Source organism: Hemicordylus capensis, chromosome 2 (assembly GCF_027244095.1).
Source record: "Hemicordylus capensis ecotype Gifberg chromosome 2, rHemCap1.1.pri, whole genome shotgun sequence".
Taxonomy (NCBI): domain Eukaryota; kingdom Metazoa; phylum Chordata; class Lepidosauria; order Squamata; family Cordylidae; genus Hemicordylus; species Hemicordylus capensis.
This window is the reverse complement of record NC_069658.1, coordinates 17,394,434-17,421,169: the sequence shown is the minus strand read 5'-3', so window position 1 is coordinate 17,421,169 and position 26,736 is coordinate 17,394,434. Positions and strand designations below refer to the sequence as shown.

The 26,736-nt window shown below is 45.0% G+C and overlaps 1 protein-coding gene across 3 annotated transcripts in view; it reads right to left on the bottom strand.

Moving 5' to 3' along the window:
- The window catches only part of DCC (DCC netrin 1 receptor), a 1,362,689-nt gene that overhangs the window by 311,319 nt on the left and 1,024,634 nt on the right, over positions 1-26,736 (bottom strand). For all 3 annotated transcript variants that reach the window (XM_053300600.1, XM_053300601.1, XM_053300602.1), the window contains exon 12: positions 15,883-15,932. In XM_053300600.1, the coding sequence (XP_053156575.1) occupies positions 15,883-15,932 (50 nt within the window). The remainder of the gene's footprint in view (positions 1-15,882; positions 15,933-26,736) is intronic.

Here is a 26,736-nt window from a genome sequence, read left to right as displayed (position 1 = left end):
GGTCAAACAGGAAGGCAGCTGTTTCAGTTACTATATTCTATATATCAAACAAGCTGCTTCCTGTAATGCTATTTCCTTAACTTAAAAAAAAATTGCTTCAACGGTTGTTACTGCTACTTAACATGACACTGTGCATGATCACACTAGTACTACGGTGGAAAAGATACTAGTACCACCTGTTCAGCTATTAGAAGAACCAGGTCGTAGTCTCCAACCTATGACTATTACTACTACTACTTATATGCTTCTTTTAAACAGAAGTTCTCAAAGTGGTTTACATCAAAAATAATAAATAAATAAGACAGCCCCTTGTCTCCAAAAGACTCCCACTTGAAAAAGAGACCCAAAGGTAGACACACTAGCAACAGCCACGGGGTGGGGATTGTGCTAAGGCTGCAAAGGGCCAGTGACTTCCCCTCTGCTAGCTAATATAAAGAGAATCACTGTGAGGTGCATCTCTGCCCAGTCAGCAGGGGCTCCCCACATGCTTCCTGCTCTCAGGATTTCACTATTCTATTTGTTTAGATTGTATTTAAACTTTGCTTTTCAGCCCAAGGGCCCTCAGGGTGTCTTATTAGGAATAAGGATAAGAATAATAGCATAAGATGGCAAATGCAACCAATTAAAAGCCCAGCCTAAATACTACAAGCTAAAAATTAAATTGAAGGCTGCAGCAGCACACCAAAGCCTGGTCTACACATCCAGCAGAATGGGGAGTGGGGGGGGGGGATGGATTGTACCATTTTTGGTTTCTGGCAGCTGATGGAATTTTCCAATATTCCCCTTAAAACAAAACCAGAAAACTCTAAAAAGTGATGAGCAGAATATCGGGCAGTGGGCTGGGATAGAAAATCCCTCTGATGTGCTGCTAGTTTACTATTTTCAAGGAGGTTTTTATTTAATTACTTTTGATTATTCAAAGCTCAAAGCTCACATCTAGTCTGAAGTGGAACACTCCATTCTACCATCTCAGCATTGTCTCCCTTCATTCCATAAGAACTGTCCTAATGGATCAGGTCCAAGGCATATCTAGGCAAGCATCCTGTTCCCCCCCGCACCTGCAAACTGAGCAAGGAGGAACGTTTTTAAAGTGGTGATTCTCTTTATTTAGTGGGGGAGAGCAACTGGCCCTATCCATCCCCTGCACAGCAACCCTCCAGTGGCTGTTGCTGGTGTCTATCTTATGTTTCTTTTTAAGATTGTGAGCCCTCTGGGGACAGGGAGACATTTTATTTATTTGTTTATCAATGTAGATTGCTTTGGGAACTTTTGTTGAGGAGTAGTATATAAATATTCCTCATTCCTCATTTTCCCCCATAGTGGCTCATCACATGCCTCTGGGAAGCCCACAAGCCGGAGATGAAGGCACATACCATCTCCTGCTGTTGCTCCCCTGCAACTGGTATTTGGAAGCATCCTGCCTCTGAGCCTGAAGGTAGCTTATAGCCATAGATAAAACTATACTCCATGAATTTGTCTAAGCCCCCTTTAATGCCATCCAAGCTGGTGGCCATCATCACATTCCATGGCAGAAATTCCACAGATTAATTATGTGCTGTGTGAAAAGGTGCTTCATTTTGTTGATCCTAAATTTCCTGCCAATCAGTTTCATGGGATGACCTCTGGTTCGAAAGTTGTGAGAAAGCAAGAAAGAACTCCACACCATGCATAATTTAAAAGATGTCTATCATGTCTCCCCTTAGTTGTCTTTCTTGGAAACTTAAAAGCCCAGATGTTGTAACCTTGCCTCATAAGGAAGGTGCTCCAGAGCCCTGATCATCTTGGTTGCCCTCTTCCCACATCGTTCCCTTGCCTCTGTAGGCCAGGCCTAAGTAAAATCAGGACTTCACTGGTCAACTCATCAGATATATTGTTCACTGTGATCCCAAATTGGGAGTCTGTTCCCATGACTATTGGGCACATAGTAGCCAGTGTTAACAGACCTTGAAAATCCACACAGTACCCTTGTATAAGCTAAACCAAGTTCAAATTCTCTGAAAGTATGGAGTTGCTTTGTACCTTGGCCTATTATTCAATGAAATTCTTTCTCCACATTTTTATTACTATTTCCATTCTTGTTACAAGGCCTATGGACCCTTTTCCAGTAGCAAAGCAATAACTAATGCCTCAGTTAATTAGCAAATCATATGCTTAGGTGAAGTCAAAGCAACCCACAACCGGCAATTTTAATTGGAGGCCCAGTTTAAAAGAAATGTGGAAAGGAGAGATCCTTTGGGATCTCTCAGCAGCTTTTGATACTATTGACCAGAGTATCCTTCTGTAATGTCTGAGGGGATTGGGAGTGGGAGGCACTGCTTTGCAATGGTGTCTCTTGAAGACTGTTCTTCAAAATCTGAACTTTTGTATGGTGTCCCTCGGGGCTCCGTATTGTCTCCAGTGTTGTTTAACATCTATATGTGAGGAAGCCGCTGGGAGAAATCATCAGGGGATTTGTTACAGGGTGTTATCAATATCCTGATGACACCCAAATCTATTTCTCCATGTCAACATCATCAGGAGAAGGCATAACCTCCCTAAATGCCTGCCTAGAAGAAGTAATGGGCTGGATGAGGGATAACAAACTGAGGCTGAATCAAGATAAAATGGAGGTACTTATTCTGTGGGGTCGAAACTCGGGAGATGATTTTGATCTGCTGGTTCTGGATGGAGTCAGGCTCCCCCTGGGGAGTCTGGGGGTGCTTCTGGATCCGAACCTCTCCCTGGTGTCCCAGTTTGAGGTGGTGGACAGAGGTGCTTTTTATCAGCTTTGGCTGATATGCCAGCTGTGTCCATTTCTTGAGATGAATGACCTCAAAACAGTGGTACATCTGTTGGAAACCTCTAGGCTGGATTACTACAGTGTGCTCTATGTGGGGCTGCCTTTGTACATAGTCCAGAAACTGCAGTTGGTTCAGAACACAGCAGCCAGGTTGGTCTCTGGGTCATCTAGGAGAGACCATATTACTCCTGTGTTGAAGGAATTGCACTGGCTGCCGATATGTTTCCAAGCAAAATACAAGGCGCTGGTCCTTACCTATAAAGCCCTAAACAGCTTAGGCCCTGGGTATTTCTTCACCATGAGCCCCACCGCCTGTTAAGATCATCTGGAGAGGTTCTCCTGTGGCTGCTGCCAACTCGTCTGGTGGCTACTTGGGAACGGGCTTTCTCTGTTGCAGCCCCTGGACTTTGGAAAGCACTACCTATTGAAATAAGAGCCTCCCCATCTCTGGCAATTTTTTTAAAAAGGCACTGAAGACACATTTATTCACCCGGGCTTCTAATTAGATTCATAGTTTAAAATAATTTTAATACTGGGTTTTAAATGTTTTTAATCTTTTAAATGATTTTAATTGTTAGTTGATTTAATGTTTTAAATTATTTTAATTGTAATCCACCCAGAGATTTCTATACCAAGTTTTGGGTGGTATAGAAATATTTTAGATAGATAGATAGATAGATAGATAGATAGATAGATAGATAGATAGATAGAGTTCTTAAAAAGAACCAGGTTCTCTCATTAGCAAGAGAACAGTTGTGAAATATTTCTGCCATGAAAAGGTTCCCTTTCTAAGTAAAATCCAGTGTGTGTGTGTGTGTGTGTGTGTGTGTGTGTGTGTGATTTATAAAAGGAAAGGAAAAACACCAACAAATGAAAGTGCCTCAAGTGGTTAACAGTGGTTTCCTGTTAAAGAAATCAGAAGTGCCTTGGTCTCAGGCAACCTTTTTCCTCTTTCCTCTCCGGTCTATCGAAAATGGCAGGGGGATTCTCATTGTTTTTACTCAGGAGGAAGTCTTATGTGAAAGGGTTCAGGGTTGTGCAAGAATAAACAGAACCCGGGGCTACGTGGAGAAAGAGTGGATCACCACGATTACCATCACCACCACCACCACCCACATTCAGCTCAGTGAAACGTGGGCTGTTGAGCATCACCTACATGTTTCTCTACGTGTTTCTAAACACCACCCATGGCATAGTGGAATAGCCCTGTTTCTCTGTGACTTAAAGCTGTGCAAGCACAGTTTTGTGATACAACATCCATTATTTCCAATGCATGCCGCATCACACGACTGCACGTGTGCAACTGGAGACTGCAACAGACCATGGCTGTTCCACAACACAGCAAGTGGTGTTTAGACACATGCAGCTATGTGGATGGTGCTCAACCATCCACTTTTCATGATGTTGAATGTGGGTCAACAACAACAACAACGAGGAGGAGGAGAAGCTTTCCCTTGAGCATAACATACCCAGTTGGTACATAAGTTTTCAGGCAGCTTTAAAAAAAAATGTGCCTTTACGTGGGCCACTGTGTGAAACAGGATGCTGGACAAGATGGGCCTTGGGCCTGATCCAGGAGGGCTCTTCTTATGTTCTTAGATCATCCTGCCAAGTTGCACTCTGAAATGCTCTTCTTTCATTACCATCCCTCACTGTTCTCCTCCAAATCATGTCCAAAACTGTCAGAAAATGTGATAAAACACCAGTTTCTACTAATTTCCAAAAAGCCCTAAGGGGAACATGTCATTCCCTTCTCTCTTGTAGCTGGATTTGACCTTTTTTTTCTGCAGAGAACAAACTGGATGGAAAAAGCAGAGGCACCACTAATTCTGAAAGAATTGCTAGGATAATGCTGGTGAATTAAACTGCTGAGAGAGGCAAGGCCAACCAGATGTCCTAAACTGTTTGTCCTAGGACGTGCCCAGCACTCTTGCGCCTTCTCACCACAGCCACCGTCCAAACCACCTTTCTTTGCAGTGGTGTAGCAAGGTCGGAGTGGGTCCTGGCACACAAAGCAAAGTGCCCCCCCCATTCTCCTCCCACAAGCCCCATGTCTTTGCTGCAAAAGTCTAAGGCCATGGTGGAAAGCAAAACATTCTTGGCATGCCTTTTCCCTCATTTCTAGTACATTCCCCACATATGAAGACACTTACACACACACAAACCCCTATGGCAGTCACCCTGTGTATTCATACAGCATCAACTGTGAAGTGGAGAGTGAACTGTCACCCAGCCCGCCCCCATCTCCCATCCCTAAGGACCCAAAAGCATTTGTCCACTTCTTTGTGCAATTATAGCCACGCCCCACTAGCTTGCTTACGATTCAACTTGTGTCCAACACGTTAACACAACTACTTGAGCAAGCATGAGAACACAGAGGACCATTGTGAGCTATCTTGAGTGCCTTATAGTGGGGTAGTAAAGCAGGACAGAAGTCTTATTAATAAACAATAACAAGCCCCAGGGTGAATGGATGTTTGATCTGCCCACTCTCCTGCCAAGAAGCCCTGTGTTGATCAGGATCATGATGGAGTTTCTGAATCTGAAGAAAAGATTCAGAAAAGATTGATTTATTTTATTTTATTTATTTATCAAACTTATTAATTTATTTTATTTATTTATCAGACTGCCCCAAACTTTCATCTCTGGGCGGTTAACAACAGCATAAAACAAGTTAAAAACACATACAAAAAACTTAAAACAATTTAACAATTTTAAAATAAACTAGAGATGAAAAAACTAAAATTTTTTAGGAATCTGAGAAAGCTTGGGTGAAAAGATAGGTTTTCAGGTGTTTTTTGAAAATTGAGAGAGATGGGGAGGATTGTATCTCAGCAGGGAGCGCATTCCACAATCTCGGGGCAGCAACTGAGAAGGCCCGTCTCAGTGTAGCCACCAAACGAGTTGGCAGTAACTGAAGACGGACCCCATCAGATGACCTCAATGGGTGGTGGGGCTCGTAGTGAAGACGACGCTTTCTTAAGTACCCAGGGCCTAAGTCATTTAGGGTTTTATAAGTTATAACTATCAAGTTATAACTAACACTTTGTATTTTGTCCGGAAACCTACTGGCAAACCTATTTTGACTCCCTTTGGAAAATATAGCTTGGTTTCCCAGGTCTCAGGCTCAAATCAAGGTAGGTGTGTGTGTGTGTGTGTGGTGGTGCTTGGAGGAGAGCTGGTCTAATGGTAGCAAGCATGACTTGTCCCCTTAGCTAAGCAGGGTCTGCCCTGGTTGCATATGAAAGGGAGACTAGAAGTGTGAGCACTATAAGATATTCCCCTCAGGGGATGGAGCCACTCTGGGAAGAGCAGAAGGTTTCAAGTTCCCTCGCTGGCTTCTCCAAGATAGGGCTGAGAGAAGCTGCTGCCAATTTGTGAAGACAATACTGAGCTAGATAGACCAATGGTCTGACTCAGTATATGGCAGCTTCTTATGTTCCTATGCCTTTGACAGCTCTTTATTAAGCAAAGGACTTTGTGCCTTTGGCATGCATACCTAGTACAAAGGGGGGTGTGTGTGTGTGTACACACACACACACACACACACACACACACACACTTCTCTAAGGCATACCCATGGCTAATCCCATGCGTGGCAGGTCTTGCAAGAGTTCAGAGAGCTGCCGGATAGCTATGGTACGGTCCAGAGAAATAATACGTGGCAGTGGTGGTGGCCAGCCTGCTGAAGAAAACAGCGGCGGGTGGCCAGGACCAGCAGTTGGCCCACCGGTCAAGTGGCTGCAGCTGGCAGGTGTCGAGCATCCACAACTGGCAGCTAGCTGGTCAGCCGGCCAGCAGGAAGCCAGAAAGCAGGGGTGGGCGGGTGGCGCAAAAGAAGGAGATGGGGCAGGCAGCGGGCAAGGAACAAGAAGGCAGCGGGGAGGTGGGGATAGATGAAGACAGGCAGGGGGAGACGATGGGTGGGGGCGGGCAGGCAAGAAAGCGGCAGTAGCAGTGGAGAACTAGGGGCGCAAATGTTCTGCACCAGATCAGCTAGTTTTTATTATTCCATGAACGTTCCACACCATGTATTTATTCCACAGAAATTTATTACATGTCTATATTGCCCTATCCATCCAAAGGCTCTGGGCGAAGTATATCTGTAGTAGGTATTCATGCTAAAGGCACAAAGTTCTTTGCTTAATGTACGATATATGTATGATATGATATGTGTAGATATGAATATATAGAAATATAGAAATATATATACACACACTATCTATCTATATCTATCTATTACACACCCACACACCCCTCCCCAAAGAGTTGGGAATATTAATATCCATATGAACACATAAGTGGAGCACCTGTGAACAAGATAATGATACCAGTACACTCAGGGTAATCCACAGTTATGTCAGTTTCACAAAAATCTGAAGGAAAAAACCTAAGGGGAAAACCACCCCCAAACTGCACCAATGAAATTTAATGGTGTGGAATGATCACAGACCCAGAGGGCACTTAACAGACAACCATATTGGTGCAGCTACTGGAAATCAGCAGCAAGGAGCGAGGAGGAGGGCTTGAACAAAATTAGCAGGACATTTCTCAGCTTGAAGAATACGCCCTCAAGACAGTCACAACTCCTTCTGCTTCAGAAAGGTGTCTACAACACTTTAGCTTTTTCAGCTGCCATTTTACAGGTTTGTGTTTATGAAGAAGAGGGGGTTTGATACATTTAAGCTCTTTGTGTGAAATGCCAAACCACCACCACACCTCCAAATAACATAAAAACTATTCTATGTGTGTGAAATTTCCTCAGGAATGGAGGGGGGATTTTCACACTGAATCTGCTGATCTGTTGATCACTGCATGTGCATATATTGTGAACTTCCCAGGGACCTTTTTGTATGGGGCAGTATATAAATGTACTAAATAAAATTCAAAATCAAATAAAATAATAATAATGACACAGCAAAAGGTGCAGTTCCAAGTAATTATAGACCGATAACCTGCCTGCCAACCATGTTCAAATTATTAACTGGAATAATAGCAGATGAAGTAATGTAACACTTATTAACTAACAAACAGCTTCCAGTTGAACAGAAAGGAAATTGCCCAAACACCAGAGGCACAAAAGACCCAGCTGCTGATTGACAAAACGATTTTAGAAAATTGCAAGAGAAGAAAAACAAATCTAAGTGTTGCATGGATTGACTAAAAGAAGGCCTTCAACTCATTGCCTAACACATGGATACTAAAATGTTTAGTAACAACTGGTGTCAGCAAAAACATTCAGATATTTGTTTTAAAAAGCAATGAGCATGTGGAGTACACAGTTAACAATCAATGGCAAGACACTTATACAAGTTAGCATTAGAAGAGGTATTTTCCAAGGGCACTCACTATCCTTTCTGTTGTTTCTAATCTCCATGACTCCACTTTCACAAATACTAAATAAAACAGGCCTTGGATACCAAACATACAAAGTAAAATAAACCATCTGCTCTATATAGACAATTTGAAGTTGTATGGAAAGTCCCAATCAGAAATCGAATCACTGCTAAACACTGTCCGTATATTCAGTAGCGATATAGCAATAGAGTTTGGACTAGACAAGTGTGCTGCATTAATAATGAACAGAGGGAAAATAAGAAAAACAGAAGGAATACAACTGCCCAATGGAAGCAAGATCAAGAACCTGGAAGAGAAAGAACCTTACAAATACTTGGGCATTCTCCAGGCTGATAACATCGCACACACTGAAGTTAAAAGAAAAATTGGAAGTGAATACATCAGGAGAGTTCGAAAAATCCTCAAGTCCAAACTCAATGGTGGGAACACCGTACAAGCCATAAACACCTGGGCTATACCTGTCATCAGATACACTGCAGGAATAATAGACTGGACCCAGGCAGAGCTAGAGACACTAGATTGTAAGACCAGGAAAATAATGACCATCAATCATGCTCTGCACCCCTGCAGTGATGTCGATAGGCTATACGTCCCTCGCAGCTCAGATGGAAGAGGAATGCTGCAAGTCCATCAAACAGCAGAGGAGGAGAAAAGAGGCCTTGAAGAATATATCAAGGACAGTGAAGAAGATGCACTTAAAATGGTCAATAATGCAAAACTATTCAACACCAATGAAACAAAGCAGGCTTATAAGAAAGAACAAGTCAAGAACCGAGCAGAAAAATGGAGAAAGAAGCCACTGCATGGTCAATATTTGCACAATATAAGTGGAAAATCAGACATCACCAAGACCTGGCAATGGCTTAAGAATGGGAACTTGAAGAAAGAAATAGAGGGTTTAATACTGGCTGCTCAAGAACAGGCACTAAGAACAAATGCAATAAGAGCCAAAGTCGAAAAATCCACCACAAACAGCAAGTGCCGCCTTTGTAAAGAAGCAGATGAAACAGTGGGCCACCTAATCAGCTGTTGTAAAAAGAACGCACAGACTGACTACAAACAAAGGCATGACAAGGTAGCAGTGATGATACACTGGAACATCTGCAAAAAATATAAGCTACCTGTAGCAAAAATATTTGTCGTAAATCTGTCAGGCTAGCCAGACGAAGTATAACAGAGGCAGAAGCAGAACAGCAAGGTCTAACAGGAATAAATTCTCCAAACCAGGTCCAGTCCGAGTCAATCAAATAAATCCACACAGAGTCCAAAGCGAAATCCACGGGCAAGGTCAACACAGTCCAGCGTCCAAACACGATCAAGGTAATGCATGAACACAGCTGATTAGCTCACAGGAAACTAATGTTGCTATCAGCAGGGCAGCTATGATACAGGTGTCTTAAATAGGCTGACCCCCGGTGCTGTTAATTTAGAGTTGCTGAGTCAGCAGCTTTGCCTGTTGTTCTACGCATGTGGCTCCTTAACTCTTGCTGTCTCTTGGACCGGTGCATCTCCACAGCTGAGACTGGTCACACCTCCTCCACAAGAGCTGCCTCACCTGGCTCTAATTCATCTTTGACTCCCTGTGTGTCCGACCCACTCTCCTTCACAACTTCTGGTCTTTGCCCACCCTCCTCTGCTGTCAGCTCTGTCTCCACCTCCAACTCCTCCTCGGAGTCTTCCAGCATGCCCATGACAAAATTGGTGGGACCATACAATTGAAAAAGTTGTAGAAAATGAAGATGCAAAAATATTACCACTGGTATGTCTGGTGGCGACTCGGAACCAAGCCTTTTCTGTAGCTGCTCCTGGTCTTTGGAATGCACTCCCAGCAGATATCTGCAGTTTAGGCTCGCTGTCAGCCTTTAAGAGAGCCCTAAAAACCTATTTGTTTGGCCTGGCCTTCCAAGGCTTGTAAAGTTTTTTTTTTTTTTTAAGTATTTTAATCGGTTTCAAATGGTTATAATTGTTTTTGAATTGTTTTTATATTGTTTTTGGCATTGTGTTTTAATTGTGGGTTTTATGTCTTTTTAAAAACTTGTTGTACACTGCCCAGAGCCTCTGGATGGGGTGGTTTATAAATGTTGATAATATTAATAATAATAAGACTTTTGACTACAAACAGACAAACATCTGCCACATAATACACCAGATATAACTGTAGTCGAGAAGAAAGAAAAACAAGTCAAAATAATCGACATAGCAATACCAGGTAATAGCAGAATAGAAGAAAAAATAAATAGAAAAAATAACAAAATGCACATATCTACAAATTGAAATTGAAAGGCTGTGGCAGAAGAAGACCAAAATAATCCCAGTAGTAATTGCCACCCTAGGTGCAATTCTAAAACACCCTGAAGAGCACCTCAACACCATAGGGGCCACTGAAATCGCCATCAGCCAACTACAAAAAACAACTTTACTGGGAACAGCCTATATTTTGCGAGGATATCTATAATAATGACAACAATATTGATAATAATATCCAGCTATTCCAGGTCCTTAGGAAGGACTCAATGTCTGGATAAAACAAACCAGTCAATAACACCTGTCTGATTGTGTAAACAAGAAATGATGATGATGATGATGATGTCGTCATCAATATCTGGATAAAACAAACTAGTCAATAACACCTGTTTGACTGTGCAAGAAACAACAAACAAGAAACAACAACAACAATAATATTAATGCTGCACATGCTCAATCACAAAATAAACTCATGTGTGTACTGTTCAATATAACCAATTCCACAATCCCTTCCCCTCCCTAGGGCCTCAGCTAATGTTGATAAAAAAATTAAACTGACCCCTCACCATTCATTAACTCTTGAAACTTCAGGACTGAATGAAAAGGAATTGGGGTTGAGTATCACCACTGCTCCCTCGCGGACAACCCCCCACCCCCAGAAAACAAGAAATAAATTTAAATATGTATAGAAGTAAGACCCAAGTTAGAATAGGGACTCCTATCTTTGTTGCTAACTCTTGTTTTTTCACCATGCTCAGCCACAGGCTCAAGTAACATAGGAACAAAGGAAACTGCCATGGGTCCAACTAGCCCAGTTTTGTCTTCACAAACTGGCAGCTGCATCTCCAAGGTTGTAGGCAGGAACCTCTCTCAGACCTATCTTGGAGATGCGGCCAGGGAGGGAACTTGGAACCTAGATGCTCTTCCCAGAATGGCTCCATCTCCTGGGGGGAATATCTTACAGTGTTCACACTTCTAGTCTCCAGGCCCTGCTTAGCTAAAGGGACAAGTCATGCTTGCTACCACAAGACCAGCTCTCCTCTCCTCATACACATGCATACTAGGGATATACTGCAACATTTTGCCATTTTGTTGCAGAAATTATTGTTTATAATAGCCACTTGGTGTCATGTAAGTGCTGTAGAGGGATAACCAAAAGGTTTGAAATATGGGGTTGGGCCAGTAAGCTCAGATTTTGGAACTTAAGTCTCTGGCCATTTTGAGCTTATGCTTGTTAATAGTAGGGATGTGCACGAACCTGTTCGGAGGCCCTTGTATGGGCCTACGAACAGGTTCAAACACCGGGCTCCGAACAGGTTCGGAGGCTCGAAGGGGGGGGCAACTTTAAGGATGGGGGAGGGTGCACTTACCCCTCCCTCCACTGTCATAAGAACATAAGAACAGCCCTGCTGGATCAGGCCCAAGGAAGCCCATCTAGTCCAGCATCCTGTTTCACACAGTGGCCCACCAGATGCCGCTGGAAACCCACAGGCAGGAGTTGAGGGCACGCCCTCTCTCCTGCTGCTCATCCCCCTGCAACTGGTACTTCCCCCCCACCAGTGCTCCATTTGTAAAGACTCCATCAGGGCAGCAGTATATCTCCCTGCCACCCCATTTCCTCCTTGGCCAGAAGTGCCAAGGAGGGAAGTACCAGTTGCAGGGGAAGTACCGGTGGGGGGAAAGTACCAGTTGCAGGGGAGTAACAGCAGGAGAAAGGACGTGCCCGCAACTCCTGCCTGTAGGCTTCCAGCGGGGAAAGCAGATGGAGGAATAAGTGCACCCTCCCCCACCCTTAAAGATGTCCTGCTCCCACCTTCAAACCGGCCTCTGCCAGTTCTGTGCACAACCCTAGTCAATATCACCAATATGTAACGATGCAGCCAAAGAAAATGCTGCCTGTCCTGACCAAGAGAATGAACCCCAGATCTAGACCAAGTAAAATAAGTTCAATACAGATCTATGCAAAGCAGCTCCAACACCCAACAGGAAGTGTGTTGTCACTATTTAGTTCTTGAATTGAGAGTATTTCTTCATTAGCTCTAAGAGAGGGAGGGAATATATATAACTTCTGGGACTGTGCATCATGAATTATTTTGCAGCATTTCAGTTTATGAACATTTTCTACTTCTTTTTAATTCTAGTCTTAAAGATATGTGCTGTTCAGCTTCATCTCTGCGCCTCCAAATATATGTTCCGCAAGCTGAAACGTGTGCAGTGCAGAGGGAGAAGAATTATGTAACAGGCTTTTTGATTGATTGTCTTCACCACTGATAAATAAATCAGCCATACGATGTGTACATCCCTCATCATTTCCAAATGAAAAAAGAGGAGTTCAAACAAGGTGTCCTTATATTTGTAAGCAGAGGCTGGTTTTGCACACATGATCTAATTTTTGTTAATTAAAAGTCTCAAGAGAAAGATTCTATCCTATCTGCACCAAGGCATTTGAAAATATGGCAACTGGAATTTCTTTCTGGATAGCCCTCAGATTTACAATTCTCAGTCTCCACAGAAAGTATTTTTAGTCAAATAGCAACAGGGGGGTCTTCATCTGGTGACTTGAGGAATATCAGGAGAGGCACCCTATGCACCACCATTTGATGCAGAGAGCTACAGGGAGACCAGTCAAAGAAGTCTCCATGCACCCATAGGTCATAACAGATCAGGTGGTGCTTCCTGGTCACCACACAAACTTTGGGGTCTGAGCAGCCTGCCCTTGCTGGCTACAGACTACTTTCTCCTTGGTGTATTGTCTTACTCCATCCTCTGTCACGCAGCAGTCAGGTCTGACAAGTATTTGTTCATAGCTCTTAATTTTAAAAAGTAGCAGATTGCCCAATGCCATCAGTCATAACGTGAGAAAGAAGAATGCTGGGATACATAGCCCCAGCCAAACATTTTGATGCTCCATCCATGTTCAACAGCACGTTGAGATTACTTAGTTAGTATAAAACAATAGTACCATGCACTCCTCCATATATGCTCCAAATTAAGCAAGGCGTAAGCAATGTGCAGTTACTGCACTGCAGCCAGAATCTGAAATAGCTATTGCTAAAAGCCACCCTTGTAAGGCCTGCCAACGACTCCATCATACAGCCTCTTTCTCTTCCTCCAAGCATTGATAACAGCCAAGAGGTTGCCAGCTCCTTGCCAGGAGGATCTTGATCTACCCTTCCAGAGTTCTGAGCCATGAAGGCAGAATGCAGCTACTAGGCTTCCCACCAGGTTCTTCCACCAGCCTTCTTGTGTGCCCCCTTCCTGCCTACTGTGAGACAAGTTAGAGGATGGCTGATGCCATAGGACAGGGAAAATGGGAAGGTGGTCAGGATGCATGGAAGAGGAGGCATAGCAGCTCCATACTCTCCTGCGATCCAAGTTAGAGCTCCATGGTGCTATGCAGGCTTATGGGACCATATTTTAAAAAGAGCAGCCCACAGTAAATTTGGTAGAGCACCTGCTTGCAGAATATTCAGGTATCTCCAGTTAACAGGCTCTCCAGAAGTAGGGTTGGGAAAGACCTTGACTAGAGAGCCACTGCCAATCAGAGCAGAAAAGACTGAGGCTAGACAGACCATTGGTCTCATTCAGAGTAAGGGAGCTTCATATCTTTTCCAGCTTACTGCCACCATATTCTACCACAAAGATATATGGGTCTGTAGTGTATATTTGTCTGTAGCTACCACAAAGGTATATGGGTCTATAATGAAGAAAGAAATCTCCGGAAAGGCCCGTCTGGGATGGATCAAGGCTGTTAGGTTTGTTTGAGGAGGACAAATCCTGTCCACTTTGAATGCATGATGTACCTTTTAATTGGTTCTCCCTCTCTTTGGGAAGTACTGAACTTTTATTTCACTCTCTAATGACCTACTTGCCATTATGGGCATAGACTTTCTGCGTAATGAGGAATAATTCTCCTGTTGCATACACACACACCATGACTGATTCACAAGTGAAATGTGGACTAGAATAATTAAGCCCTAGTTTGGTGGAAGCTTCTTTGAAAGAGTCAGCAAATCCAGAAGGCAATTAATGAGTTGCATTATTTGCTTTGAGAAAAGCAGCTTCTGCGCATTTTTCAGGACCCTGTCTCTTTTCATGGCTTCCGGTGCACAAATGAGCTGCTTTATGGGTGACAAGGAATCCTTTAATGTCGATGCTGGAGAGCTGGTATTATCTTATAAATTCCAGATTGCAACATCAAGTTGCAAAGTCTCATAAAAAGCATCGGAAGGAGCTGTTCTCTCTTTGTTTGAGTCAGCAACTGCCTTGCAAAGTCTTGTTTGCCAGCAGTTAATAACTCCCCACATCTGCCCAGGTTCTAGCAAAGCCGGGTGGTTTTCATAATTAGACTGGTACCTGTGCTACTTTGGTCTAGGTAATGAGGAAAACATAGAGTGCCTGTCCAGCTGTCTTGCTGCAGGGACTTGGGGTAGCCAATGCAACTAATGAGGAAGGATAAAGAGATAATCACACACACACACACACACACACACACAACTGCATGGCACATTTAGAACACTGATTAACATTTCAAAAATAATCTGTTCATGATGTGTGTGTATACACGTGCATGCGCGCACACACACACCCCTTCGGCCCTTACCAAGGGACTGACTGACAGACATCACAGACTCAATGTTGGGACTTTTTCACATGGCCTAAATACCTGGAAATTGGTACCTGCACAATCAAGACATACCGAATACTAGAAGCACCTTTAAGTGGGGCATCTTTCCTTCAAAACAGGGAAAACAAAGTGTGCTTCACAGCTTCTGTTAGATAGAAAAGTGATCAAACAACTCCCATGCTAGGCAGAAAACTGAACCTTGGTATGCACACAATATAGTCCAAAACACCCTGATTACTAGAAGAAATCTCATACAGCATCATATGTACACCTCTCCTCCAAAACCTGGAACTTAAAACAGTTACTACTCAGAAACCTGAAATTTGGTACATGTGTAATCCAAGACACACATTAGCAAAGGCCAATGGTATGAGCCTCACGACAGCCTCTTTCAGTTGTCCCTCCATGCATAGACTGATGCTGCCATGCCCCACTGACCCCAGTTAGTATGCATTAGCCAGAAGACACCAAAGTGGCACCTACATGCACACAGCCATATGCATGAAGGCAGCACTTTAAGACCTTCTGGCTAACATTTGGTGAACAGGTACAGGGTCTGTGGGGCACTGCAGTTCTGGGGGCAGTGGAGGTCCCCTTCTGCACATTTCATCTCTGCACAAAGGGAACGCCTGGAAGGAGCTAACCCAGAACAGCACTCCAGCAAAACCAAATCACAGGGGTGGAAACTTGAGCAGTGAGAGTGCCATACTTTCTTCACACATACTGAATCAACCTGGAGCAAGGAGGGTTTCCAGCAGCAGCCAGGACTGTATGTTTATATATGGGGGGGAAACCCTGTATATATCATATGCATATATACAGATGGAGATGCAAACATTGATATATGAGTGACAGCAGACAAGTACAGACTTACCTTGGAGTTAACCACTTCCAAGGAGATGTTCTGAGGCATGGCACTTGGCACTGAAATGCAGAGGTGGGGGGGGGGATGAAAAGGGAAAGCTGTCATTAGAAGAGGCATAAAAGAGAACCAGAAATCTTCCTCGCTTTCTAAAACTCCATCTGTGTCACTTCCCTACTTTATGTAGGGATGGTAACTGTGAAAGACACCCAGCTGCCATCTCGGATCTTCCCCCGTAGTGGTAAAAACTGAATGCATCTGCTCATTTCTTCCACTTTCAATAATCTTAGTAGCCAGCCCATTAAAGAGCTGGTGGCTGCTACTCATTCACTGTTGTTCTTTCTCTGTGATAAGTAATAGGGAAGCATGAGTGCGTGGGCAAATCCACATTGCTGAACTGAACTTGTAAGAGAGTATTTCCTGACGAGACCAGGGCGACCTCACAAGCTGTGAAGTTATCCCTACGAGAAGGCCCTAGAGGAGGAGATCTGATCTTGCGGTAATCAGCAGGAATCGCCCCCTTTGCTAAGCAGGGTCCATTATTGGTTTGTATTTGGATGGGTGATTCCATATGTGCTCCTAGCATTCCCTCATGTTCCCAGAAGATCCAGGCTGCTCCAAGCAGTGCAGATCTCTGGAGTCCAGCACAATCCATCCCAGCCTCCAGATATCCCACAATGCACTGTGCAACAAGTGTGGTGCATTGGGGGTTACCCCGTGAGAGGGACACTCTAGGCACCCATCTCTGTGTGTGGTTGGGATGATCCTGGTGCCAGGGTTAAGAGCACCATTAACCTTGGATAAAAACTGGGCTGCAAAGCGGGATTGGTGGACAGGCAGTGCTGGGATCTGCATGGATCCTGGTGCTGCACATGTGCAGCCTAACCCCGGCGGGGCTGCTCTAGCCTAGGTGAGGCTGCTCATGAGAACAGCCATACCGGGCTCTGTGGGAAGAGTACGCTTAGTCTGCTCTCCCTGTAGATAATCAGGGAGACATCCCTGGGTGGCCCGGTCAACCGCCCACATGTCTACTGGCTCCGTCATGGAGCTGGTAGGGGCAGTGGGGATCAGGGGCATACTGGAAGTCCCAGGATGCCCCACACAAGTGCGCGGGGCATTCTGGGGAGACCCCTGAGGCCGGGAGGCTGCTTGTAGCCTCCCAGTTGGAGGTCTGTTCATGTGTCGCAGCAGTGTGGAGCCATGCAGCAGTGGCCCACGATCAGTAACCTTGTTTGAGGGGGGCAACTTAAGTGGGCTAACCACTGGGAGGCACACAGCTCCCGGAGGTTCCCGCGACCGCAGGAAAGCAGGCTGGGCTCCCCTAGCCCACTTTCCTCTGGCCGTGAGAATAGCCTCCCTTTCTATGCAGTTGAAGGGCCTGATACATAGCTATCAGCTATCTACTGCACAAGCACAATGCTTTCGGGAACAGACCAAGAGTGCAAGAAATTGAGCAACTGTGAGCATCCGCTCAGCCATATGGCCTTCTTCTGTGGGTGCATCTTGGTTCGTTGCACCAGTGTTAGTCTGGATGTCAGCCAGGGTCTCCAAAAATTGGTCTTTCTCGGTGGTCCTACCTTGACTATTGGCCACTCATTTGGCACCTACTGTGTAAGCTTTAAGGTGCTTGGGTGAAGACAACTGCAGACTCCCAAGATTTTAAATTGATAATACTTTAATGCTGCTCTTGCTGTTTTATTACTGATTAGTGTTTTTATGGCTGCTGATTGTTTTATGGTTGGTCTTTTTATTGCTGCTTCCTGATTTTTGTTTTACGTTTTAATGGATAGTTTTAATTACTGCTGATAGCTGCACTGAAAGCCTGTTTCTGTACTGAAAAGCAGGACAGAAGTGCTTGAAATAAAGGAGTAAATAAATAACTGTGGAGGTAGAGGTTAGAATGTTGGGCTAAGACTGGGGAGACCCAGGTTCAAATTCCTACGAAAACATTAAGCTTACTGAGGGACTATCTGGAATTCTGAGGCATGAACCGGAACAGGCCATAAAGGCTAAAATATCTCTGGGAGGACCATTGGAAGCCCATCACACGATCAGCCCACCCAGTTGCATTTTCCACAGCCCTCCCTGACTTTAAGCTCTGGACCAGGAATCTCATGGCCTGAAGATGGGACCTAGCAGAATTAGTTCCCCAGAAACTGCATCTCAGAGCAGGTTCTATTTCTTTAGGAAAAGAAAGAAGAGGCAGGAGTACAGACAGAGGGAAGACTGGAAAAGCAACTCCTCACATTTTCTTGGGGAAGAAAAATACTTTTTTGGGGAAAGATAGAAAAATGGAAGATATGGGTACTTTGGTTTGGTGATGGGAATTCACTAAAATGAGAAGGGGGGACTCCTCAAATGCTTAGTGGTGGGGTGGATCTACAGTCCACAGAAGGGAGATGTGAAACATTGGCCTTTTCAATTGGCAGGCAGTAAGGTCATTCACACAATCAAAAACTGTTCTACCCAAGCTGTGTATGCTCCCAATTCTCGGTTGTGTGGAAGCAAGGTAGAAGGAAAAGCTACCCAGATTTTCCTCCTACCTTGCTTCCACATAATCACTTCTACCCAGGTTTTCCTCTTACCTTGCTTCCACACAACCAAAAACTAGGAGCACACACAGCTCCCAAACCCAGGTAGAACACAGTTTTTGATTTTGTGAATGATCGCAGTATCTAGCACAGCACTCATAGGTCCATTTAGCTCAGTACTGTCTACCCTGACTGGCAGAAACTCTCCAGGTTTTCAGACAGGAGTTTTCCCCAGCTCTGCCAGGCAATGCCAGGGATCAAATCTGGGACCTTGTTAGACTCCCAGGGGACAAGGTGGGCTCCTAGCCCTTCTTGAACTTCAAAATGACTGGAGCACCCCGCAAAAGGTCAGCCTCAGGAACAGCCAGGGGAGAAGGTTAGATCATCACCTGGGTCAACCTCCTCCTGGCTTGCTGCATTCAGCCAGTTCCCTCTCCTGGAGAACTACTAGCTTCCATACTCAAAAGCAGCTCCTCATCATCAGCTGCCTTGTCTTTAAATGCCCCAGTGCAGAGCTCAGGGCTGAAAGCCTACTTCCAGCCCCGCCCCCTTCCTGACCTTGTTTCCTGCCACACTCAACTTAGCTGTCTCTCTAGAGCTGTTTCTGCAGCTCTCCCTGCAGTGCCCTTTCAACCCCACTGGGATCTGACCAGCCTGGGCCCTTCTCATCCCCACTGCCCCCTAAAGCGAACAAAAGCCTCAGAAGAGGGATGCCACACCCTTCTCCAGACTCCACAGGGCCCCCAAAGCGACCAGGTAAAATGGCATCCCAACAGACCTTCTGCATGCACTGCCACCATGGTCCCATTGGCCAATTAACTGTTTGTTTTGCTAAACTTTTAAAGAACCAGACCTTCCAATTGTGTGCAGGCTGCAGAGCAAGACCTTCACCCTTCAGGTACCAATTTGGGATTCCAGGCAAACCCCCGGGGTTCCAATACCTTGGATTGACCCTGGATTGGAGAGCATACATTGCAAGTGTGGACATACACACAAAAATACTAAAGTATTTTATATGGAGCCAGACCATTGGTCCATCAAACCCAGTATTGTTGTACGGTATCCTCTGCCTCCCAGGAAGAGCACCTTGACCAGGGGGAAATCAGCCTGGTGCTCACCACTGGCCAATGAGTTGGTTTTTCCCCATCTGCCATTTGCCTGCGGACTGAAGACCCGAAGGGAAGCATCCTCTAGCCTCTGCCATTGACTTCAGGACTAAGGACTTCTGGGTTATTTGTGTTTTAAATTATTATTGTATTATTACACTCTCAAGGTTCTACTGATCAGAGGCCAGTTTTTAAAGTTCAACATATTAACAACCCAATAATTAACCCAATAACCTGGGACCTGAAAAGCACAAGCTCTACACCTGAGCTAGGGGGTACATCTAATACATAAACCACCCAAGATCCTTTTAGCTGGAGATGCCAAGGATTAACCCTGCTACAGCCCTGCCACTAAGTTATGGCCTCTCCCCATTTAGGTGCATCCACCATAATTCTAGCCTAACTCTGATGGCTCCAATGCAAGATCACGTGGAAGGATCATGTCAATGTGCTTTCTCCATGCTACATAATATACAGTGTCAACCTCCTCCCATGCTCAAATCCAAAGGTTCCCAAGCTTGGGGCCCCAGTTGTTGGACTACAGCTCCCATCATCATGGCTTTTGGACACTGGGGTTGGGGATGATGGTGGTTGTAATTTAATAACACCCGAGGACTAGTGTTCCCCCTAAAAGGGATTCCCAGATGTTGTTGACTACAACTCACACCATCCCCGCAATGGCCTGGGAATCCATCTATTACAGGTTATATACTCTGTGTGTGTGCGTGTGTAAAGAACAACCAAGGGGGAGCAGCAACCTATATGCTACTTCCATATAGGGTTCCTAGCCCTCCATGATTGGCCTGGAGTCCCCAGGAATTGGCAACAATCTCCAAAAAAAGAGATTGAAAAGCAGTCCAGGAGATGATAATGTCTTGATACTGTCAAAAATATGAGGGGGGAAATGGGGAAAAATAATCTCCAGGAAAAGTTTCAGTCAGAGTTAGCAACCTTATTCTTTTATATTTTGTTGTTTAGAAGTTTGTCCCAGTGGGGATCCTGTAGAGAGAGTGTGTGTGTGTGTGGGGGGTGTGGAGTCAGAAAGGGAAAGGGAGGGAAAGGAGAAGGAGAAAATAGAGTTGTTTCTGAATAAAACTCTTAGTTAAATCTATATCAGATTAACATGAGGCTGGTCTCACACGCAGCCTAATCTGGGCTAGGAATACCCAGCCTGGGTTAGGATGCGTGTGGACATGGGCAGAGCCCCTATAGAACAAGTGGGTTCAATGAACCTGGGCCACCATGCTCAGGGGCTGTGCCTTATGCCCCAGTCACATCCCCTGAGCCTGTCATCAGATGCAGGGAGCGTGGCTAGGGGGTCACGCCCTCAGATCAATCTGCCCTGCTCCACACTGCACGGAGCAGGGCTGATCGTCTGGGAGCACAGAACATACTCCCACCAGACTTACAAGGACCATCTGGGGGGAAAGGCAAGGTTTGGGAACCGTCTGCCTGCCTGCCTGGTAGGTCGTGTTAATGACCCCCTTGCATTTGTAAGGGAAGCAGCTATAAAACGGAAACATATTATATTATCTGGGCTTTCCTTTCAGCAGATCCAAGATTCATAAACAGCTACCATACATAATGCAGTTTGGTAGCTTTGTCATGGGGGACCCAAAAAAATCCAAACCTAATTAAAGTATATATTATGAAATCAGTTGCTTAATTTCTTGAGATCAAGCTGTTCGTTATTACCAAGTTCACTCTTAATTAAAAATCAAGGTGTCATAATAAGAAAAAAATGCAACTTTTTCTAACATCAAAATTTGATCTCAAACACTAGTTGACACATTTACATTTAAAGATGTTAATTTTCTGCCTTGCACAGTTTTAGGCAATTACTGAAAACTCAAAAGATGTTTCCACCCTCAAGAGATCAGCTACGTTTTAAAATCTTCTCATTAAAGATACCAGACAATGGCTGACCGCCAGACTAAAACTGGATTTGTGCAATGAACAAAGACATACGCAAGCAAGCAAGCAGGTCACAAAGCTGAGTAGGTGCTCAAAGTTGCTTCATCTCTTGCACTCTTGGTCTGCTTGCACAAGCATTGCACTTGCAAAACAAGGATAACAAATAGCTTCCCATCATTCCCTGCAGAATGACTACTACTTATCCCACTGGAGCCACATTCTCACAATGAGAATGATTGTAAACCCCAGCATTTTAATTGGAATAGCCCGGAATTTCCAGGTTTTCATGACATGTTCCGTGGGAACACATGCTGATTGTGGTTAACTCTTTAACTGTGATTTTTCTCATCATGAGAATGTGGCTTGGGATTTTGTTCTCCACTCCTCTCCCTTCCTCTCCCTTCATCCCTGGGCTGAAAGAAACCCAGAATCTACAACTAGATCCGTAGAATTGTGTATTATTTTCAAACTGTCTAATGTTTTAATTCCTGTTTTAATTTATGTTATATTTGTTGTAAACCACCCAGAGATGTTTGTTTGGGGCAGTTTACAAATATAGTAAATAAAATTAATGAAATCCTAAAACTCCAAGGTCTCACAGTTTGCACCTTTCCTGGAGTGAAGTTTTCAGCTTAGGAGGCAAGTCTCACGATGAGTGAGACCTGCCTTAAGAGGGTTTGCAGGGAGAGCGGGATCGGCCGCCGACATAACTGCCGGCTCTGTTACGGAGCCAGCGGGGGCTGTGGGGATTGGGGACCGTGCGGCCCCCAGAAGTTCCAGGATGCTCCGCGCGAGTTTGCGGGGCATGCTGGAGAGATCCCTGAGCCCGGGAGGCTGCTTGCAGCCTCCTGGCTGGGGGTCTCCTCGTGTGTTGTCATGGCGCAGAGCCACAGCAAGGCAATACATGATCAAAAACACGAGGTTAACGGAGCCCTCACGCTGTTAACCTTGGCTAAGGGGAGGGGTACTTTGGGAGATTTGCTGCTGGGAGCCGCGCAGCTCCCATTGCAGCACACGATTGGCCGAAATTCGGCTAGGCTCCCTTAGCCCGATTTCGGCCGATTGCGAGAATAGCCTCAAGAAGTTTGGGGCCATGTGTCCTGGACAACTTTCTGAGTAACAGACCAAGCAGTTAACTAGCAAACAAAATGTGCAATGTGGATTACATTTTGGCATTAAACAGTAAATAAGGTAACTAAGTTATCTTGGGCTGACTATTGATGTTTAATTAACTGGTTAAATCCATCAGCACCCAATGGAACTATTATTATTTTAGGTAAACAGGGACTGCCTAAAGGAGGAGGTTACAAGGTAAAAAGCCTGGCATCCACTATTTAGGGTAAAACCAATCAAGTAATTGATAAGAATGATCTTAGTGGACAAGGCAGACTGATCACATTAGGGCTGTGTGTATTTGGTCATTGTAAGTGGCTTGCACTGTTAATATTTTCCTTGATCTGGTTATTTCTCAAAATCTGGTTTTACAATTCTTAGAACTGGAACAGAAACAGTAATTCCAAGTGATTTGGTCTCCAGGCTTACTGGATAATTCCTTCTTATTGATCTTTCAAGGTAATAGGATTGACCCATTCGAGAAATTGTACACTGTTCAGCAAAGTCTGTTCAGAAAACACACACACATGTACAAACACACACACACACTGATCTGAATGCAATGGATGCTAGAATATAAAGCTGCATGAGATCAATCAATAGCTTTATCTAAGAGAGCTCTATAATCATGTTATGCCAAATAATTTCCCTCCACCAAGTTATGAATGGGAACTAATTTCTAAAAAGGAAAATATACTGGGTGAAAACCAGGCATTTCCAATGGAGCTGCCTTCTTAAAGGTCTCTCTCATTATCCGTCCCTTCCAAACAGTGCTAAAATGTTAACAGCCATTGCCAGCTACCTGTAGCCTCTTCCAAGTAATTAAAACCTAATCACTTACCTGGGCCGCAGTCTTAGAAAGACTGCATAATAGGTAGGGGAGCCAGAGGTACATTAGAAGTTTTTGCTGCTGCCAAACACCTGGCTGATTTTTCAGAGTTTACTTTCAAAAGGCCTGCCATTGTGTGCACACGTCTCCCCTGCCAATGCATACTGCTGTCAGGAAGAGATGTGCACGAACCAGTTCAGGGCCTCCTTAGGGAAGTGCCAAACTGGCTTGGGTGCCCGCAGCCGAACTGGTTTGATGGGGACGGGAACAGTTGTCTTAAGAAGCTGGTAAACAGGTCCTTACCTACTCTGTGGCCTTCCAACTGATTTTCTGGGTGCTGGGCTCGCTCTACCGAGGTGCTGTTCCCTGCAGCCTGTGTGCAGTGGCCATTTGCGTGGTCAGCAACACCATGCTGACAACGCAAATGGCCAGTGCGCCTGCACAGTGGCCATGTGCAGGCTACAGGGGACAGCACTGCAGCTGTGTGCAGCTATTGGTAGAGTCAGCACAACACCAAGAAAAGCAGTGCGGGGGGGGGGGCGGAAGCGGAACAGGTAAGGACCTGCTTACCTGCTTCTTAACAGAACCGCTCCCCTCCCTGCCCGAGCCTGTTTGGGCACATCCCGATTGTCAGGATCTGGGTGGCTGACTCAAAATCAGCAGTCCCAATAGGATGACACAGCACATATCAAAGGACGATGGCTATAGCACAGTCATCTGTTCACTTGCAATGGGAGATCATTGGGCCATTAGCTCATCTCATGCAGAGGCCAGGGGGAAATGCATTTGCACTGGGCTGGGCAAGTCATTTACATTAAGCATATTGTGCTAGTCTGCACAATTGCATGGGCAGTCTTGTTGTTGATGTCACACCTTCCCAGAGCTGGCTGGTGCTGGCATGGAAACTTTCCCCATTACTGTACTAATTCATGGGTGAGACCAATACAAATTCTGGACTGCTTCAGATAATACGTCTACCAGCCCATTCTAATTGCATGGGGAGGTGTATGAGGACGTGTTGTCACTGACCCACAGTGTGTGAGGACCTGTGCACTGTCCCACAGTGCAGGGGGCAGAAATCCAAATTAGGCAGCAATGGGATGGTGCAGTAGGTGGGAAGAGAATCTAGACTTGGAAAATAACATTCTCTGATTCAAATTGATTTTATTATTCTTCACCTAGAAAGGATGAGAGCATTTCAGAGAATTATTCTCCAAATCCCCAAATTCTCACCTCTCAAATTTTTTCACAGAGGAATAATTTGAATTCGCATATCTGTCCATGGATGGCTCCTTGGGGGCATTTTAACAAAGAATTCAGAGCTGCAGAATAGTTAAAGAGCATTATTGGGTGGGAAGGGGGATCAACAGAGACTACTTTTTTTAAAGCTGCATAAGTGACTGATTGAGTCTATTTAAAGGAACAAAACAACATTTTGGGAGGAGCAGAGAAGAAAAGTCTGGACTTCCCAAGTCTAGAGGCCTAGACTCAGGACTTTGTTAATTTGCAATTCCAAGTTATTCCAAACACCTATAATGCCTGATTTAACAAAACAAAAGGGCTCCTTAGGAGTTTCAGTTCTGGTGCTGATTAAGAAGGATAGTGTGCCAAGAGCATACCCATCCCGATGTGTCTTCCCTGCCTGTCATGACATCCTCCAGGTACATTCTTTGATTGCATGGGTGTGGGGAGGGGGTCATCCAAATCACTGCTCTACATGCAACTCAGTTACTGGTTTAAGCAAATATATGGGTTGCATGTAGAGCAGTGGTTTGAATGAACCTCTCCCATCCCTGTGGTAAAGGGATGTGCTAAGACAACATCAGGATGTACAGGGAAGATGTCGGTATGGAGACCATCTCACTGTGTCTCTCTTCTTAATTGATCGGACCAGTTTGTGGGAGAAAGTATCATCTGAATTGGCCCTTGATATTTTTTTGTTATTGTGCTTGTTTACCTCATGAGCAAACTATATTCATCATGTGTTTTGAATGTTTTCTTCCAGGGAAACGTTATCAGTCCTCAACAGGAGTCTGGCTTTTGAGGGCTGAGACTGAAGGGAGTTAGCTGTCTCCTCAGGTAATGGAGATGGGGGAATAGGCCAGAACAGGCGAGGTCGAGCTCCAGCAAAAGGCCAAGGATCAGGGGTCCAGAGATGTGAGGTCAAGTTAGGCAGGGGAGCAATTAGAAAAAAGGGAGCAGGACCCAGACAGTGCTCCACCAGAACCAACAAGTTGCTTGGACTGAGAAGCTAGCCCTGATGCCTATAGGGCCTGGTATGCTGGCATTGCCTTTTTGGTCACCTGACTGACACTGCCGGCTAAGATGGCTCAGTTGAAGACCACACCTCAGGCTTCACAGCTCAGGCTTCTGCTCAGAGCACAGTCATCAAGGTTTGCCCAGGCAGTGGCCTAAAGGAGAGTGAGTCTGAAGAGGAGTCCACTTTGGCCTGGATCCCCATCCCTGGTGATAGTCTCCCAGGGCCATCAGAATTAGAGCAGCCAGAGCTGGACACTCCCTTGGAGAAGCCCTGGAGTTCTGGGGACCAGACCCTTCCTTGTGGGTCCAGGGCTGAGCTCCAGCTCCAAAGACAAAATGCACACTTGCTGCTTGGAGTCTCCCTCCCAGTGGGTCTCTTCAAGAGGTAAGGGAAACCCGCTTGAGTATCTCCTTGGGAGGAGGGCTGCGGTATGAGTTAAGGAAGGGGTGGGACCCTTACTGGTCTCAAAAGACCTTCAGTCATCATTTACTCCTTGCTGGATCAACAGCTCCTATTAAGAGCTTGTGCCTTGCCTGACCTGGGATTAGTCAAGAACAGAGCTGCTCAACTTTGGCCCCCTAGCCAGGGGCGGAGCCATTATTGAGCGAACAGGTTCAAAGAACCCGGGCCACCAATGAAAAGGGCCGCTGGAGCCCCCATTGCATGTGACATCATGCCCAAAGGGGACGTGGCTTGATTGCCCGAAGGCCCGCCCCAGTCCTCCCCCCCTAATTTCCAGGCAGTGTTTGCTGCCCGACAGCATTTATTTCCCTCCCTCTCCCTCCAGCAAGGGAGATGAAGCAAATAAATGCTGTCAGGCAGCAAACACTGCCTGAAATGAGATGAGGAGAGCTCACTCAGGACTCTCTGGAGCCCGGGCCATGCCCCTGTGTGCATAATGTCCCTGTGTGCACCCATGCTTTTAATTAATTTTGTTTTAATAGTTTTAATGCCCTTTTAAAATATTATTTTAAAATTTTTAAATTGTTGTCATGTGTGTGTTTCCCCCTCCCCATTTTTGTCTTAACCAATGTTTTACTTTTTTTTTTAATCCTGTTGTAAACCGCCCAGAGATGTAAGTTTTGGGCGGTATAAAAATGTTTTAATAAAACA